The sequence below is a fragment of the Anolis carolinensis genome, chromosome 1 (genome assembly GCF_035594765.1).
Source record: "Anolis carolinensis isolate JA03-04 chromosome 1, rAnoCar3.1.pri, whole genome shotgun sequence".
Classification (NCBI taxonomy): Eukaryota; Metazoa; Chordata; class Lepidosauria; order Squamata; family Dactyloidae; genus Anolis; species Anolis carolinensis.
In genome coordinates this window covers 251,975,725-251,993,192 of record NC_085841.1, presented here as the reverse complement: position 1 = coordinate 251,993,192, position 17,468 = coordinate 251,975,725, and the positions used below count along the sequence as shown (strand labels likewise).

General features: G+C 39.4%; 1 protein-coding gene across 1 annotated transcript in view; it reads left to right on the top strand.

Annotated features, from left to right (window-relative positions):
- LOC103278702 (uncharacterized) overlaps window positions 1-17,468 on the top strand; it is a 40,254-nt gene extending 22,786 nt beyond the window's left edge. The window contains exons 2-4 of the mRNA XM_016993595.2: window positions 14,113-14,466; window positions 15,506-15,820; window positions 17,434-17,468. Coding sequence (XP_016849084.2) covers window positions 14,113-14,466; window positions 15,506-15,820; window positions 17,434-17,468 — 704 coding nt within the window. The remainder of the gene's footprint in view (window positions 1-14,112; window positions 14,467-15,505; window positions 15,821-17,433) is intronic.

The window sequence follows — 17,468 nt, the reverse complement described above, 5'->3', positions numbered from 1 at the left end:
TCAGAGCAGGCAGAAGCACATGCTGGTCCACAAGCTTAGGATCATAGTCTGGAAAAGCCAGTTATTTAAATTGCATCTTCCAGAAACACTGTAGTCAGCATGACTACTGGCCATGTTGGCTGAAGGATTTTGGGAATTGTTCCCCAAATAAATAACTTTTCCAGGCACAAGCTAACATTATCAACACTCTCCCTTAGCATGGAGAAGTGAAATTGGGTTTACTCCAAGTTTTGGAATTCTTTGGGCAGCTCCAAAACTCACAATTGGTTGTGCAGTTGGGTGGAAACATTTCTCAGTCTGGATAGAGTGTGGATAATAGCCTTAAGTGTAAACACAGCAAATGCATCAGATCCTGTCTGATCTTGAAAGCTAAGCAGGGTCAGGGCTATAGGCTATATTCAGAGAAAGGCAATGACAAATCTCCACTGAATAAGTCTTGCCAAGAAGATTCTATTATTATTAGTTGCTGTATGTCTTCAAGTCATTTATGAGTTACAGTGGTCCTAAAGTGAAGCTATCATGTGGGTTTCTTGGCAGTTTGCTCAGAGGGGTTTGCCATGCTCAGCATCTGCAGAGCTCTAGCAAATTACAGAGACCCATGTGGTTATAAAGTATTCCTCTGGAGCATCCAGAGTAGCATCAGCATAAGTCAACATCTACTTTAAGGTACATAACAAATACAATGGTCTTCAATTTCTGTATTACTCATATTGCTTCAACATGTGACAAGTTGGCTCAGCAGCAATTTGGGGCCCTCTTGCTTGTTCTGCTAAATGGACACCTCATCTTTTGTCCCCTGACCCATACATTTATTCAAAAACAGGGAGGCTTTTCTGTTGTTGTCCATTGAAATGTTGAGGCATATTGTTTTGGAGGATCAATGACTCATATTCTTTATGTGTTCTTTTCTCCCAAATTGTCCCAGGAGTGCTTACGTGGATAAGCAATCGTGTTTCCAATAAAACAGTTTTTATTTGCCAAGTATAATGAACAAAATGGCCTGTCCTCTGGAAAGTCATTTTGTACGTATTGGCCCTGAAATAGAGATAGTGGTACATAATAAGAGGTTAGGTTGGGAGAGGTTTGTGCATGATAACTTGATATACCACTTGATGACACATACCAATATCTGTAGGAAAAGAAAGCGGGGGAAATGCACCTTTGTTTTCTTTCTCTCCAGCATTGCAGGTGAGCATTGATACCAGAGGCAACCAGTGAAAACAAACCAGGAATGTGAGAAGACCCTTTGCATCTAGAGGGTTTGTTGGATCAGGAGTGTGGAATATGTGGCCCTCTAAATCATGTTGGATTGCAATTCCTATTAGGCCTAGACAGAATAATGTAATTGGTGGAGGTTCTTGGGAGGTGCAGTCTGGCAGTACCTGGAGGCGTCACCTATTCCTCCCCTCTCTGAAAGATCAAGATGATACTCCTATAAAGCAGTGGTTCTCAACCTGTGGGTCCCCAGATGTTTTTGGCCTACAACTCCCAGAAATCCCAGCCAGTTTACCAGCTGTTGGGATTTCTGGGAATTGAAGGCCAAAATATCTGGGGACCCACAGGTTGAGAACCACTGCTATAGAGAAACACCCTATTTGTGGTCCACCATTGTGGTCCATTGTAGCAACGAAGATCTGCATAGTTAAAGCAATGGCATTCCCCATAGTAACCTATGGTTGTGGGAGCTGGACTATAAGAAAGGCTGAGTGAAGGAAGATAGATGCCTTTGAATTGTGGTGTTGGAGGAAAATTCTGAGAGTGCCTTGGACCTCGAGAAGATCCAACCAGTTCATACTCCAAGAAATAATGCCCGGCTGCTCACTGGAGGGAAGGATATTAGAGGCAAAGATGAAGTACTTTGGCCACATCATGAGAAGGCAGGAAAGCTTGGAGAAGAGAATGATGCTGGAGAAAATTGAAGGAAAGAGGAAAAGGGGTCGACCAAGGGCAAGATGGATGGATGGTATCCTTGGAGTGACTCGCTTGACCTTGAAGGAGCTGGGGGTGGCCATGGCTGACAGGGAGCTTTGGCATGGGCTGGTCCATGAGTTCATGAAGAGTCAGAAGCGACTGAACAAATAAACAACAAACCCTATTTGTGAATTCAATCCACTGGTATCAACCTGGCGTCATAAGCAATTAATTTTTATTTTTTATTTTCATGGCTTTAAAACATTTTAAAACATATGTTGCTTATGTTTTACTGATATTCTATCTTCTTAATTCATGTTTTGGCCATGCAGCAACACAGAACAAAATCCAAAACACATCAGGGTGATACATTTATTACAACAAACTAAAGGAACTTGGCTTCTTACAGCAGGGCAAAATCATACAGTAGAATAAAGGTGACAGTGTTGAAATCACAGTGGGCCTACATCTTGTTTGAACTCGAACTGTGAGTTTAAATTGATTTAAGGACAGTTTTGAGAAGAATTCATACATATCTTCTTGGCCATGAGGGAGCTGACAACAAAGGCAGTAAAAGCCAGGTGTTCATGAGCAGCAACACAGTAATTTCCTTTGAGATTTCAGCCGTCTCTATCTTGTGGGAGGCTGAAAGCTACTTTATAGACAGTATACAGTGAGTCTCTTGAAAAGACTTTGTATTGTTACATCTGGAGGTAATTTTAAGGGCTATAATAAACAAAGCAGTTTTGCCTACACTTATCTCAAGTGTTTTTCTAATCTACTTTGGAATACAGTAGAGTCTCACTTATCCAACATTCGCTTATCCAACGTTCTGGATTATCCAACGCATTTTTGTAGTCAATGTTTTCAATATATCGTGATTTTTGGGTGCTAAATTCGTAAATACAGTAATTACAACATAACATTACTGCATATTGAACTACTTTTTCTGTCAAATTTGTTGTATAACATGATGTTTTGGGGCTTAATTTGTAAAATCATAACCTAATTTGATGTTTAATAGGCATTTCCTTAATTTCTCCTTATTATCCAACATATTTGCTTATCCAACGTTCTGCCGGCCCGTTTATGTTGGATAAGTGAGAGAAGGATGGTAGAGAAATATTTGCACTAAATATTCAAAGATCCATAACCTTGGAGGTGTCTATGGACAACGTTGGCTCTTTGGCTTAGAAATGGAGATGAGCACCAACCCCCAGAGTCGGACACGACTGGACTTAATGACAGGGGAAAACCTTTACCTTTACTAGCCCTGTTAGTGTGTCTCAACATAAAATATATAAAAGCACACTTGAGTCTGAGATTTCTAGAATAAGCTTTCATGGACTCCAGTCCAGTTTACAAAATCTTCATCAGACTGAAGTCCATGAAAGAGCATTTACATTGCACTGACTTGATTGCTGTCCCCCCCTGTATATCATTAATGTTTCAGTTCTAAAATACTCCTGAGCCTGATATCGAAATTACAAAGTTCTTGTCACTCCAGATATGAACTCTATAATGTCTAGACCTTGGAACAGCCTTGGCATGAACTGTGGCTGATTGTGAAACCACTCACAAAAATGTGTTCCATGTTGTTACTCAGTTCTGTTACAGTTTACTCTCATCTTTCCTGTGGATCATAGGTTATAAAGAAACACTGATGTTTCCTGATGACAGCCTAGCAGAATCCTAGCTCTGGTTCAACACAACATGTTTGGCATTCCAGTGACAATGAAAAAAATCAAAAATTGAAAAAAAACAACCTTCGTTTCCATGTTCTGGCTAAAGGGATATTCTGATGGCCAAGGGCATATCAGATGAATATGTTTTTCCTTACAGTTTTTCAGATTTGATGTGCTATACATTTACCTTGCAAAGTCACTGCCAGGCAATGTTCTGATCACTCAGGCCTAAAACTATATTTCATTGCAGTCAACCTGTTCTCCACACATCCGTGGAGCTGCAGTGTTTTTTTTTTAATTGTATCTCCCCGCCCCCATCTAGCCACCCACTCACCCATCCTTTTATATTCTGGGCTGGCCTCTTTTCAGCCAGGATGTTTTTTTCCTTGCCTTTTTTATTGTTCCAGTGACCTAGCAACCCTGCACTGGTGGAGTCTTGCCAGTCAGCTTCCTTTCCAAGCCGTCTGACAGTCTCCAACTATGCTGCCATCAGAAGGGATCAGAAGTTTAAACGGTGACAAACTCCTCTCTCTCTCTCTCTCTCTCTCTCTCTCTCTCACTCTCTCTCTCTCTCTCTCTCTCTCTCTCTCTCTCTCTCTCTTCTATGTGTGTTTCTCTTTCTACACATTCATACTTCTACACTTTTCGGTCAGCAAGTTCAGCAGTTCAGCTGTTTAACCTGCTGCACCATCAGGGCTCAATAGGGCAGGTAATATTAAACAAACAAGATAATTCACCATATATATGTACGGTACATGAGTTTTTAAGTCTTGGAGAATATCCATGCTGCTGAATTATAGCAGTTTGACACCATTTGAACTACCATAGCTCCATCATTTGGAATCCTGAGATTTGTAGTTTGTTTGGCACCAAAGCTCTCTTGATCGAGAAGAGTAAATATCTTGCAAAATTACAAATCCCAGATGTCCATAACACTGAGCCATGGCAGTTAGATTGATATCAAAGTGATAACATTCTGCAGTGTGAATACAGTCTTGACTGTTGAAAATGTTTACTACCACAAGGTGGAATAAAGTGGGTACCTCTTATTTTGTGTATCACAATGTTATTCTTTTTGCACTATTGCTGCCTGGAGAAGGAAAGATGCTTCTCTGTTTTTTTCCATCTCAAGTATGAAAATAACCTTTTTGACCTTGAATGCTGTATATCTTGAACTCACACTTACTGCCTTGGTCAATTCAACATCTACCCGGTGCAATTACCATATTTGTGTAGTTGATGCCACGGCATGTAGGCGGATTATTCAAATTACATCTTTGTTAGCATGATGGGCTAGTTAATGGGTGTGACTCGATAAGGAATCCCAGATGCGTGGATATGATCATGATACATTCCTTTCCACTGCCAACTATTTGTTCTTCTTAAAAATAAGCTGTGCATGTGCTAGAGTTTTTAAATAATGTGATCTTTCATTTGAGATTGATGCAAAATAAAAGGAAGAGTTAGAGAAGGTGGGCTGATATTCATGTCTGAAAGAGAGTTGCAAGAAAATACTCTAATATTTTACAGAATCTTTTACGAAAAATCTCTAAAGCCGCAGGGCGAGGCGGGTAAGAAATGTTGGAAATAGCAACCTCCCAAGCCTCTCACTATTTATTTGTTAATATATATATTTGCTAACCTGTGTTCTATGTGTATGTTTATTTGCCAGTTTGTACTTCTTTGGTGTGGAAGGGCTTATAGACATGTGATTGTACTGAGCATATTCAGATTTAAGACTCCATTTTGTACTCAGTCTTGCATTAGACCTCAGTGGAGGTGGATGCATGTATGTTTGATTTTCAAAGGGTGGTCTCCACGTATTCATGGAGATTCACATTTGCCAAAAGGATATGTGCCCAGAGTGGGTGCAGCTATTTTCCAATAGGTTATGCAATAAGAAATAAAATTATTATTGTTAATATTATTATTGCCCAGTGGGGATTGACTATGCTTGGTGGCCACAGGATGCTGTATATCAGATGTGAGGAATATGAGGAAGAAATTGAGTATTCTGGTGTCATCCGTTGCTTTCTTTTCATGTTGAAGCAGAACAAAAGAAAAGAATTAAAAGGATGGGATTGTACAGGATGATCACTTTATCCATGGCTTTGATATCCATGGTTTCACTTACCCACACTCCAAACACACACAAAATATATAGTTTATAATTCCATGGTCCCTTCAGCCTTCCTGTGGCTATTAAGCAGCTGGGTAGCATAGCAACCTTAATCCTGAGCCCAGCCAAAGAGATGAATTGAAGACCACTGCACAGATGGAGATAAAGGAGTATCATATGGAGACTTAATAGCAGGGAAGTTCTATGCACGGAATCCTTCATGTTCACTGAGCTTCAGGAGACAATTGTTGCAAACAATTAATGTCTTTTGACATTGTAGTGACAGATGGAGCGTATGTCCAGAAAAGATGACACGGTGTATGTTGGTCTCATGCTGAATGTTTTTGTTTTGAATAGCTTATTTGTTCTCACATTTTAGTTTACTTGGAAATAAGTATTAGTGGATCTTTTGGTTTCTACCAATCCAAGAACAAAAGTAGTAGCAGCAACATATCCTTAATAATTTAGGACATCCCAAGTTGCACCTTGGAAGTCACACCACGTAATAATGTTAGCAATAATGTATTACTTTTTGGGATAGTAAAAACTGGTATGAACAGTAGCTAGTTTGAATGTGTCTTGTATTGGGATTCCCCAGTTTTGCTTCTGTCTTTATTGTCTAAATGACATTCTGAACAGAATATATGAGTCTACACTGACCATATAATGCAATTCAATCTGCATTATAATGGCAGTGTAGATGGGGCCCCAGTGGGTTTCCATGACTGAGAAGAGGTCCAGCATTAAAACTACTATACCACACCGCTCACATTCCTACCTGTCCATGTTGTTTCTTTGGTATCCTTTCATATTGAAAAGGTTGCTCTCTCAACAAAGAAAAGAATTTCATTTCACTTGTTATTCCACAGCACAGCGAGCCCTTTCTACACAATAGGGTTTGCATGCTTTTATAACTCCATTGAACTGGTTTTCTACTTTAAGGGTTTTTCTCAGCACTGCTCTTTTCAGGAAAAGAGTAAGGAAGGAAACCGAAGCAGTCCAGATTTAGGAACGAAGCTTTTGTTCGCATAAACTCCCTTGGCTCCAAAACAGCCTCCACCCATAATCATTACATCCGCAGCAGGGCTTAAAAACACAGTCCAGAGACGTTTTCCTAGTAGCTGATAAAGGAGGAGGCTAAAGTATATGCCCACCCTGTGAGGCAGGATAGGCAGACTCTGTTCTTTATTATTCTATTCAGTTTAAATCTTGCTGCTCAAGGTTTCCTGGATAGAGGAAAGAATGAGGGAATTTGGATTTTCTTTTGTGACTTTTGTCTCAAGTGCTAGGACTTAACTGTGGATTTGCCAGATTGCAAACATAGCTTTTATAGCTCCAGTTTCTTTTCACGTGCAGCCCATGGCTAAGTTTGAGCATTGCTTTTTATTCTGTGTGGTTCAATTAAAATAAAACATTTTCTGGGTTCACTATTAAGGATTCCCATAACCTTATGGCTACCAGATGTCCCCCTTCATTTGAAAGGTACTTATTTTTTGTCTAGGAAAGCCACCACATTTCAAAGCTTTCTAGCAACTGCATTTAATGTAATGTATTGCCTCTCATTTTAGAGAGCATTGTGACAGTGTGCCAACAGAAGAGACACCAGGCAGGGTTTGGATCCCAAGACAAAAAGCAATGGTGGAAAATAATCTTCCCATCCTTTCTCTTTTCTCCCTATTTGAAAACCCTCTCTAGTCTACTAGGGAATCCGGCTGGGCTTTCTGGTTGCATTCTTGATGATTTTGTGGTTAAAGCTTTGTAGAAATGAATGTGATTACTTTTTCTATATCAAGCAAACATAATAGGAATTAATTATAAATCCAAATTAATTAATTATACATTCAAATATCCTTGGCTCAGCATTACAGAAATTCTTATTTTGTTTTACAATTTAAGTTTACACAATTGATAAAATGTGTCATAGGTTAACTTTTATGTATCATGTTAGAAATACAAATGTGTGTAAAAGGACAATTTTCTTAGCAGCTTAGCAACTATTTTTTTAAATGATGAGCTCATTGGATACATCCCTTAACATATTCTGAAACATTCTTGAGAGAGGAGCCTCGTGGCCTAACTGTAGCAAGGACCATGGATAAGAGGATCCATGTCTGGCAAACATATGCTAAAACCAGAATGGCCAGGACAGAGAAACAACTCACCAGCTTGAAGACAAACCACAGCGATTTATTACGATTCAGCCAAAAAGGATGCAAGTACAAGCAATTTGCCTCAAAATGTACAAGCGTAAACATACGGAGAAATGCAAGGCATCTTTAACCCTTCTGACAGTCAGTCAAACCTCTTGCTCACTCCTCTGATTGGCCAGAAAACAGCTGGCTAGTACCTGCACCAGTATCGGCTGAAGGCTTGACTGACAGTACACAGTTGAAATATATAAGTTACACAAAATCATAACGTTGATATCATTTATTGAAGGGTTAGCTACAATAGAGTTTAAGCGTTTACAGGTGCTGCTGGTTCGGTCACGATCTTCCGATGCTTCGAACTTGCGCAAGTCCAGAAAATGTCCCTTTTTTAAATAAGGGAAAAATCATATATTTATTTCTGAGCTCTTGGTGAACTATAAATCTTCCAGGGGGTGTTGCCATGGCTCGATAACAACAGCATGTCTACCAATCAAATCCCAGCTGGTAGACCGTTTAGCAAAAGAGTTAATTGATCCTAGACAGGCACTAATGTGAGCAAAAACTGTGCTTCCACATAAGAGGGGATACCAACTGTGCCAGGATTTATGCATCTAGATCAGTGATTCCCAAAGTGGGTGCTACCGCCCCCTGGTGGGTGCTGCAGCGATCCAGGGGGGCGGAGATGGCCACAGGTGAAACAGGTAGAAACATTAATACATATATCTTTCTGTTTAACTGCTATTAAAAATTTTAAAAAAAATAATTTCCAGAGGGCGCTGAATAATATTTTTTCTGGAAAGGGCGCGGTAGGCCAAATAAGTTTGGGAACCACTGATCTAGATCATAACTGTCCATACCTTAGGTTAGTGCGCACATAATACCATTAGGCATGCCAGACTGAATCACTTATCCTTCTTATTCCCCCCAAAACGAGTCTCAAAGCAGACTCAAATTTGACACATCTTGGAGATTTTCTATATAGCCTTATGATCTTGTATTTTTATTTGCAATGTTTCTGAAACAACTTCAAAATGTTAATATGCTACCTGAACTTTAGGGATGGGATGTGCTAGAATCGTAAATAACATTCCATGACCTAATTCAGTAACCTTGCTATGCAAATTATTTGTGTATCCCTCATGTACAAATAATACATATATGTGGGATTCCCCCTCCCCATTTATTGCATATGTTGGCCAAAGTAGATTCTACAGATCTAATATGTATGTATGTGTTTGTATGTATGTATACATATGCTTGTTATTACAAAAGAACAATTAGCATGGATTACTTTTCTAAGTCTTGCAATGTGATATTCTGATTTATTTTATTTACAGGTTTTAAAAATCAATTCTAGAAGTAGAAGATAAAGCTAGATAAAGTTCTAGGGTACTATTCCATTATCTGCGCAGAGGCCACAAGGGGATGCTAGAGAGAAAAGGATAGCCCATTTTACGTGGGTGGAGAGTGGGTTGAAGGAGGAAAACCATTTGCTCCTGTTTTCCTCTTATTCCCCCCACCCATGTCATCAGTATGGAAACAACCCTCATTTAAGAGATGAGAAATGGGGAGGGGAATAACCAGCAAAAATGGGGGAAATAGATTTCTTCCTTTAGTTCCCCCCCCCCCCCCCCCGTAAAATAGAATAATATTTTCTCTCTAATGCCATCATTCGGATAATAAAACAGCACCAGTTTTAGTAGCACAATATATTTTGTTAAATATTGGAAAATATGCAAGAAAATGAAAAAGATTACTGTATGCACAAAAACAAGAACAATAGTTGGGTTGATTAACAAATGTTACCCAACAAGAAGTTCACCCAATAGACTTGTCAGGCTTGTACAATCAAAGAGCTTTAGATAATTAATTCTTTTTTCCTTTTAAAAATAAATTTCTAAATTTACATATTCATAAAAAATAAAACAAATATATATACATGTATATATACATGGACCAGTGCAACATCTAACATCTAACATCTATACCATATTTGTATTTGACTATGCCCTTCCCTCCTCCCACCCCTCCCATTGTGGTGATATAGTGGTTCTTTGAGTTCGAGACATGGCTTTTTTCTACTTGCTCCATTTTTCTTTTCATTTCCATTTTGATGGTCAGACTCATAGAACTATGTTTTTAACAAACTGATAGTAGTGGATGAAGCATGCTTATCTGCTATTACCTTTTCTCTCTGATTTACTGCTTATATGTGCTCAATAAAGTATTTTGGAGGGACTTGCTGTTTACCTTGCCTGTTGGATGCAGATACATACTGCTGCAGTATGATTGGCGAGAGGAGAATCCCACTCTTTCCCAGATCAATCTTTATTTATTGCATTGTTTACTGAGGACATGCTGCTACAACCTGACATCAAATACGTTTGTGTTTCTTTAATCCTCTTTAACCATTTCCCTTAGTGTGAATACTGCAGTACTTTAAAAGTATTTTTCTAGGCAGAGGATAAAGAGAAAAAAGGAGAGTATAACAAGACGATTAAAAGGAGCTTATTTGTCAGAGGCGTTATTAACTGAAATATGCCTGTAGTTACCAGCTGTTGAGTGCATATTTCCTCAACTATTTGTGATGTTTGTGGTTAATAGCTGCTGCATTCCTTTGCTTCTTTTCAGTAATCCCCCTTTAGGAGTGTTGCCTATAGAAGTTAATTTGAGCTTTGCCATCCAATTGACCAGGAACAGGATTTAAGTTGTGATCTTGTCAGGCTATATGAGTGAAGTAGAGCCAGGCTTGGAAGGGTGTTAGTGGGTGACCTTTGTGGAAGGAGCCAGTGTCTGGATGATTTTGATCCCTGGAAAATATTGAACTACACATCATGGTATTTGTAGCTGGTCTTCTGTTTCTGGTGAGAGGTGTGTTGAGACACAAAGATAAAGCTTGTAATCCATTTGAGAGTAAGAAATGCCATTTTAGGAAGATGTTCTAATTTTAACAGATAACATGCCAGCAAAACCAGGATGATATAAATAGTTTACCAATGTGTGCCTCTCTAAGTGCTTTTCTAGACATGCCACTAATGATGCAAACCGGAGTGGTCTCAAACCATTTAGGCAAATATCTACATGATTTGCGTTGGTAGCTCTTTAATATTCTCCTTCTTATTTTCACTCTGGTTGCCAATTTTGCAACTTCAAATACTTTCAGTGTTGCTTTCTCCCACACAAACCTGTCCTTGCAGACGTGACATCAGTTCTGCCATTCCACCTAGTACCCTTAGCAAACAGTTAGATAATATGTGGCCTTCTAGGTGCTATCGAACTGCAACTTCTACCAGGTGTAGTCAATACAACAGACAATTAGGACTAATGGGAGTTGTGTTTAAGAAAATCTGGATGGGGCTACCCATCCAACATTCGATAGTTTAAAATTGAGTCTTATTTATTTATTATCCTGCTTTCCTTCTATATGAGGACCCAAAGTGGCTCACACTGGGCATTAAAACAATACAATTGAAACAGTCTGACATGCAGAAATCTAAAAAGCATCAAACATGATTCTATGACTCTATAAGCCATTTTTGAAATAGAGACTTATTGTAAAAGCCTGTAGGTCCTTATTAAAAATAGCCACCACAATCTCCGTGCAGAGAAGCTCGTGCAGAAAGCCCTTATTAAAAATGGCCACCATCTCTATGCTCCACCTCAAGTGTCCCAAATGGCCCTATTGTGTTGCTGATGATATTTGCTCAGGCCAAAAAAGAAGGCGCAGAGAGAGGGAAGGAAAGAGGAGTGTCTCTCTTTTTCTGGGTTGGACAATGAGAGCTAATGGGATGGGAGCATATTTCACCTCTGCCTTCTCTTATTGTCTTTGTGCTGGATCCCTAATTGTTCCAAATTGTTTATGGGAGTTTATTGTACACCACACTGAGATCTGTTGATATAAGGCAGGATATTGATATATATTAATTTTATTGGGGGAGGGGTTTTTTTCGTCTCAGGAACGATGTGAGAATCTGCAAGTTGCTTCTGGTGTGAAAGAATTGACCGTCTGCAAGGACATTACCCAGGGGTTCCCGGATGTTTTACTATCCTGTAGGAGGCTTCTTTTATGTCCCCACATAGGGAACTGGAGCTGAAAGACGGGAGCCCACCCCGCTCCCAGGATTTGAACTGCTGATCTTTCGGTAAACAATTCTGCCAGCACAAGGGTTTAACCCATTGTGCCATGAAGGGCTCAGGGAAGGAGGGGAGGTGAAGAAAAAAGATTGGCTCAAAATTAATAATCACAATACAGATTGGAAGGAGCATTCTGGAGCTTCTATGCCAAGAAAGAGCAGATCTACTGACATGGTAGGGATAAGGCATACATTGTTCCACGTATGCCGGTTTCCAGTTCTTAGATAAGATTGCTTTTTTTAGATGCCTACTCCCAGAATACCAATCAGCAGTGGTCAGAAAAAATCATATTCTCCTATAAACTGGATTTATTCCTGAATAAGATAGCAATTGGTAGTGTTTGGATATGCATATGCCCACAGCCATACCCATCTTTCTGGTTGAGAGCTGCTATAGAGAGATGGACCGGGCTGTGGCACAGCTGCAATAAATCACTACTGACTGCGAGGTCATGAGTTTGATGCCTGGGTCGGATTGAGTGCCCGACCATTAAATAGTCTAGCTCGTTGTTTGCCTAAATAACCCGAAATACAATCTGTCAAGTAGGAAAATTTAGGGACCGCTTATGTGGGGAGGCTAATTTAACTAATTTACGTCACCATAAAAGTGCATGCGGAAGATGAGGAAGTACTCCATCAAAGACTCGGTGTCACAGTGGATGATGAAGCAGCAGCTCCCCCTATGGCCGGAATCAAGCATACCCTCATGAAGCCAGAATCTGGAAAATGTTAAATAGCCTCTGTGTCTTTGTCGTATGTCTAATGACATTGAATGTTTGCCATGTATATGTACATTGTGATCTGCCCTGATTCCCCTTCGGGGTGAGAAGGGTGGAATATAAATACTGTAAATAAATAAATACATACATAATGGTGGTTTTCATTGCATACACTACGCTTCTTCTTGTTGTATACTATCAAGTTGTTCCCGACTTATGCTGACCTAAAGGGGCGGAAAGTGTGGGACCTGCCCACATGTGTGGGACCCTTCTCAATGGGTTTCCATGGCCAAGTGGGATTTGAAGTCCAAACACTCAAATCGCTAATACACCATGCTGGCACTGCAAATTCATGTACTCTGCCTCTTGCTGGCCTTTAGAACGTCAATTAAACCAAATTGGCCACAATAAGCAGCTTGTTAAATGGGGGCATGCTTGGGTTGGTTGTTGTGTGCCATTGTCAGATATAAGCGCTCTGGACACTTGCGTGTTTGCTCTTTGGAATGCAGATAACAGAGATGGAATGTGTAGACTTTCAGCAGAAGAAGCTAACCCATGTCAGAGCCTATTGTTGCGGGGTAAAAAGAGTTACCTTTGTTTTATACAATCCAAGAAGATGTTTGGGTTGAAGGAATATATTATCTGAAATTGCATCTCCCTGCCTCTGGGCTTAAGTCAAGACTTTAAATTATTATATATGGATAACGTACAAGACTTGCTGAAGCATAATCATCAAATGCTCACAACCATCACAGGTCCCCTGGAAGGATGTTAAAAATAATTAGGAGGATAAATTAGGTCACCAGGGTATAATTGCAAAGCTGGGATGCATTTCAACGCACAGTAATTCATGGATTGTTGGGCTGCTGAGTAGATTAGGGGATGTAAAAGCAAAATAAGACAGTGGCTTTGTAAAGAGTCTTACTAAGGAGGTCTGAATTTGGAATGATATGAAAATGATATGTCCAGAATTAGGCTATGTTTCTGTAAACCTATATAAAATATGCAATATTTCACATACAATATAACCCTCTACCACTGGCATGGACAAACTTTGGCCCTCCAGGTGTTTTTGACTCCAACTCCCACAATTCCTAACAGCTGGTAAGTTGGAGTTGAAGTCCAAAACACCTGGAAGGCCAACATTTGCCCATGCCTCCTCTACCCTGTGGCATCTGTACTTTCTCTGTTAAGACATGGGTGTTCATGCTTATATTTCTCATACACGCTGAAATGCACAATAGGTGATGCATGCAAAACTTGTGGTGCATATTAGGTTATCATTTTTCAAAAACACACAACTATCTTTCAAGTCTGAAATTGTGTGCAATAATTCAGAGAAGCTCCATTTATGTTATTGTTTTAATATTCTGTGTCTCTCCCATTCTCTTTCAGCTATGATGGAGAGGCAAAAGATAGTGGAGATACCAGACACTGAAACAAGGGCTTCCAGTTCTCATACACATAATGCAGATACCTTTCTTACCCTTGGCAGTGCCAAAGGAAGGACATTGAGGACAATAGGCAACAGTGCTCCTGCTTCTATAGCTGTAACAGGAAGCTCCACATCTCATACTGAAATGATTAGATCTGGTTATTTAACCCACCATTCATCTCCAGTGATGCGGATCAGGAGAACCGAGGAGGCCTCACAGAGTACTGTGGATACTGCTAAGTTTGAAACTGTGACTTTGAACATAACTTCTCCCGAGACACCAATTGTTTCATTTTCAGAAGTTAATCATCCAGGTGAGTTTCACTATCAAAAGTAACTGAATAAAAAGCTGGGAAAATAGCTGAAATGGTAAAGCTTACTGAATAGAATAAAGAGAAGTTTGGTAAGATACAGAAAACATCGATTCAGCTTTCTTTCTTTCTTTCTTTCTTTCTTTCTTTCTTTCTTTCTTTCTTTCTTTCTTTCTTTCATGCCTTTCAACTCAGCAGGGCCCCTGAAGTGATGTATAATTGATAAAAACATTAAAAGCCATTAAACAAATATCTTAAAAACAATTTCCTCCTTAGAAATAGTTCTAAAATTAGACAGTTTGTCTAAAGTCAAACAATAATACAAATAATACATATACATTTCTTTTTTTTTCTTTAGGAATGCTTACATTATATCGTTTTTTTATAAAATGAGTTCGGTTTTTTAAAGGATCAGGAAATCGAATAAGTAAAAGTGTTAAGACCAACTAAAGAAAAGTGTGCAAAAGTAAATACTTTCTCAAAACAAACACTGTTCATTTTTTTAAAAATTGCTTAATGTATCTTATTCACGTAGAAGAAGTAAACAGTTATAATATACAGTAGAGTCTCGCTTATCCAACCTTCGCTTATCTAACGTTCTATATTATCCAACACAGTCTGCCTCCCTCCCGGATCCACAGCTGTTTTTCTAGGCAGCAACATGCAGCAGGCCAACATGCCCAACAACAACACAAGTGCAGCCACACTCCCTAACAAGTGTCAGACTTGTTGTATAACATGATGTTTTGGTGCTTAATTGGTAAAATCATAACGTAATTTTATGTTTAATAGGCTTTTCCTTAATGCTTCCTTATTATCCAACATTTTTGCTTATCCAACCTTCTGCCGGCCCATTTATGTTGGATAAGTGAGACTCTACTGTACTTCTGATTGCACGGTATAGTTATGGAACAAAATAAAATTGATTATGTACAAAGACCACAACACTGATGGTAGGCGTAGTTCAATAAAACCTGTGGGACACTGAAAGATTGGCACGTTAGATTCTGATAGCATTTAATTTTCTTGCTTCATATTTCAGCCACTGACAGCAGCCGCCACCATACAGACAGGCACTGGGATGCAGACAGCAGCACATCTGGTTTGCAGAATAAAAGCAGAAACGGTTCATCCACAATGGACCGAGATGCAGAAAGACCGTCCCTGTTTCTTCCAGAGAGTGTCACAGCAGTGGATCCAGTTTCTCAGACAGAAATCACTGACTTTCCTGTTCAGACCCAGTTCCCATCTCATGCAACACATTCAAGAGAAAGAAATACCACAAGGGATATCATGCAGCTTGCTGAGACGTCAGAGGGAACAGCACTTAACCATCCTCACATTCCCCTAAATACAAGTATGTTTTTATCCCACCCTGCTCTGGGGTTCATGGATTTATTTCTTCATTTAATTACATATAGAGACGTAATAGTAGAGTACTTACAGTACCTACTTTAGGTAATTGATAATGGCATATAAGCTGTGAGCTGGGAAGAGCTCCTATATCAAGCATAGGCAAACTTGGGCCCTCCAGGTGTTTTGGTCTTCAACTCCCACAATTCCTAACAGCTTGCTGTTAGGAATTGTGGGAGTTGAAGTCCAAAACACGTGGAGGGCCCAAGTTTGTCCATGCCTCTCCTATATGGACGCACTTGATGGCTGAAGGACCTATCTGCCTTGCACTTTTCTTATAGGGATTTCTGCGATTACATATCTGAAATTGCTGAATCTCCGTAGCAGAATTGTGAGTGTTATGTCACTCCAAATGTTGTGGTACTTTATGTCTCAGCATCATCAATATAACTATTGGTGAAATGGTGGGACATGCAGTTCATCAATATCTGGAGGACTCCATGATCCCCACTCCTGCAGTAAACCTGGAAAGCAAAAATAAATAAATCTGGTTAACTTTTTTTGAAGTGGGTGTCTTCCAAAAGAATGACCCACAATTAAGGTTTGAGGACTAGATACTTGACAAATTCCTTAGCTCAACCATGATAAAGAAACTGTGTAACTTTGATGCGGCTCCAAAAAATTCTAAATCAAGTTTAAATTTGAGATCAGTGTTGCCTACTGATGGTATCTACAAAAATGCATGGATAATATACAATTAGTAAAGTTAGATACTGCTATCTGAGGTATTGTAGACAGTAACCACTGAAAAGACTCAGCTTCTATTTGGGGAGGATGTGAGGAAAGAGAGGCACAATTGTAGAGAAGGAATTTGAAATGTTGCATTTCTTCCAACTTTACTTAAGTCATTCAGCCTTTCTTAAAACATGTTGTATAAGCCCATAAGAAGTGTGCTCAATGAAAGTGCTCAATTTGGGCCGTTGATTTTCCACAAAGAACCTCTAAACTCAAGAGACCCTCCAGTACACTGTTTTTAAAAAGCTTACTTTTTGTATGTAAAAGGCAATGGAAATTATGGCATAGGAATGCAAGGAAGGTGCTCTCTCTCTCTCTGTTTGCATATCTACCCAACATGCATTAAAATAATTGCATTATTTCAACTTGAAAGCTGCTTTATTCAAAGTACCGCAGCTTTGAGTGTAACATTCTTCATATCTGATCTACTTGTTGACTGTGTGTGTGTGCCTTCATGTCACCTGTAGACTTACAATGGCCCCCATAAGTTTTAATAGGATCTTCTTTAGTAAGAAATACTCAGAGGTGGTTTTGTCAATTCCTTCCTCTGAAATAAAGCACCTCCTAGTTTTTCATGGTCTTCCACCCAATACTAACCAGGTTGATCCTGCTTAGCTTCCAAGATCAGCTAGTCAGTGGTTCTCAATCTGGAGTCCCTAGATGTTTTTGGCTTACAACTCCCAGAAATCCCAGCCAGTTTACCAGCTGTTAGGATTTCTGGAAGTTGAAGGACAAAAACATCTGCGGATCCCAGGTTGAGAACCACTGAGCTAGGATCTCATGCCTTTAAAGTGTTTAAGCACCTATCTGTTGTTTATGCAGAAATATGTGTAATACTTGAGGAACTCTTGAATTAG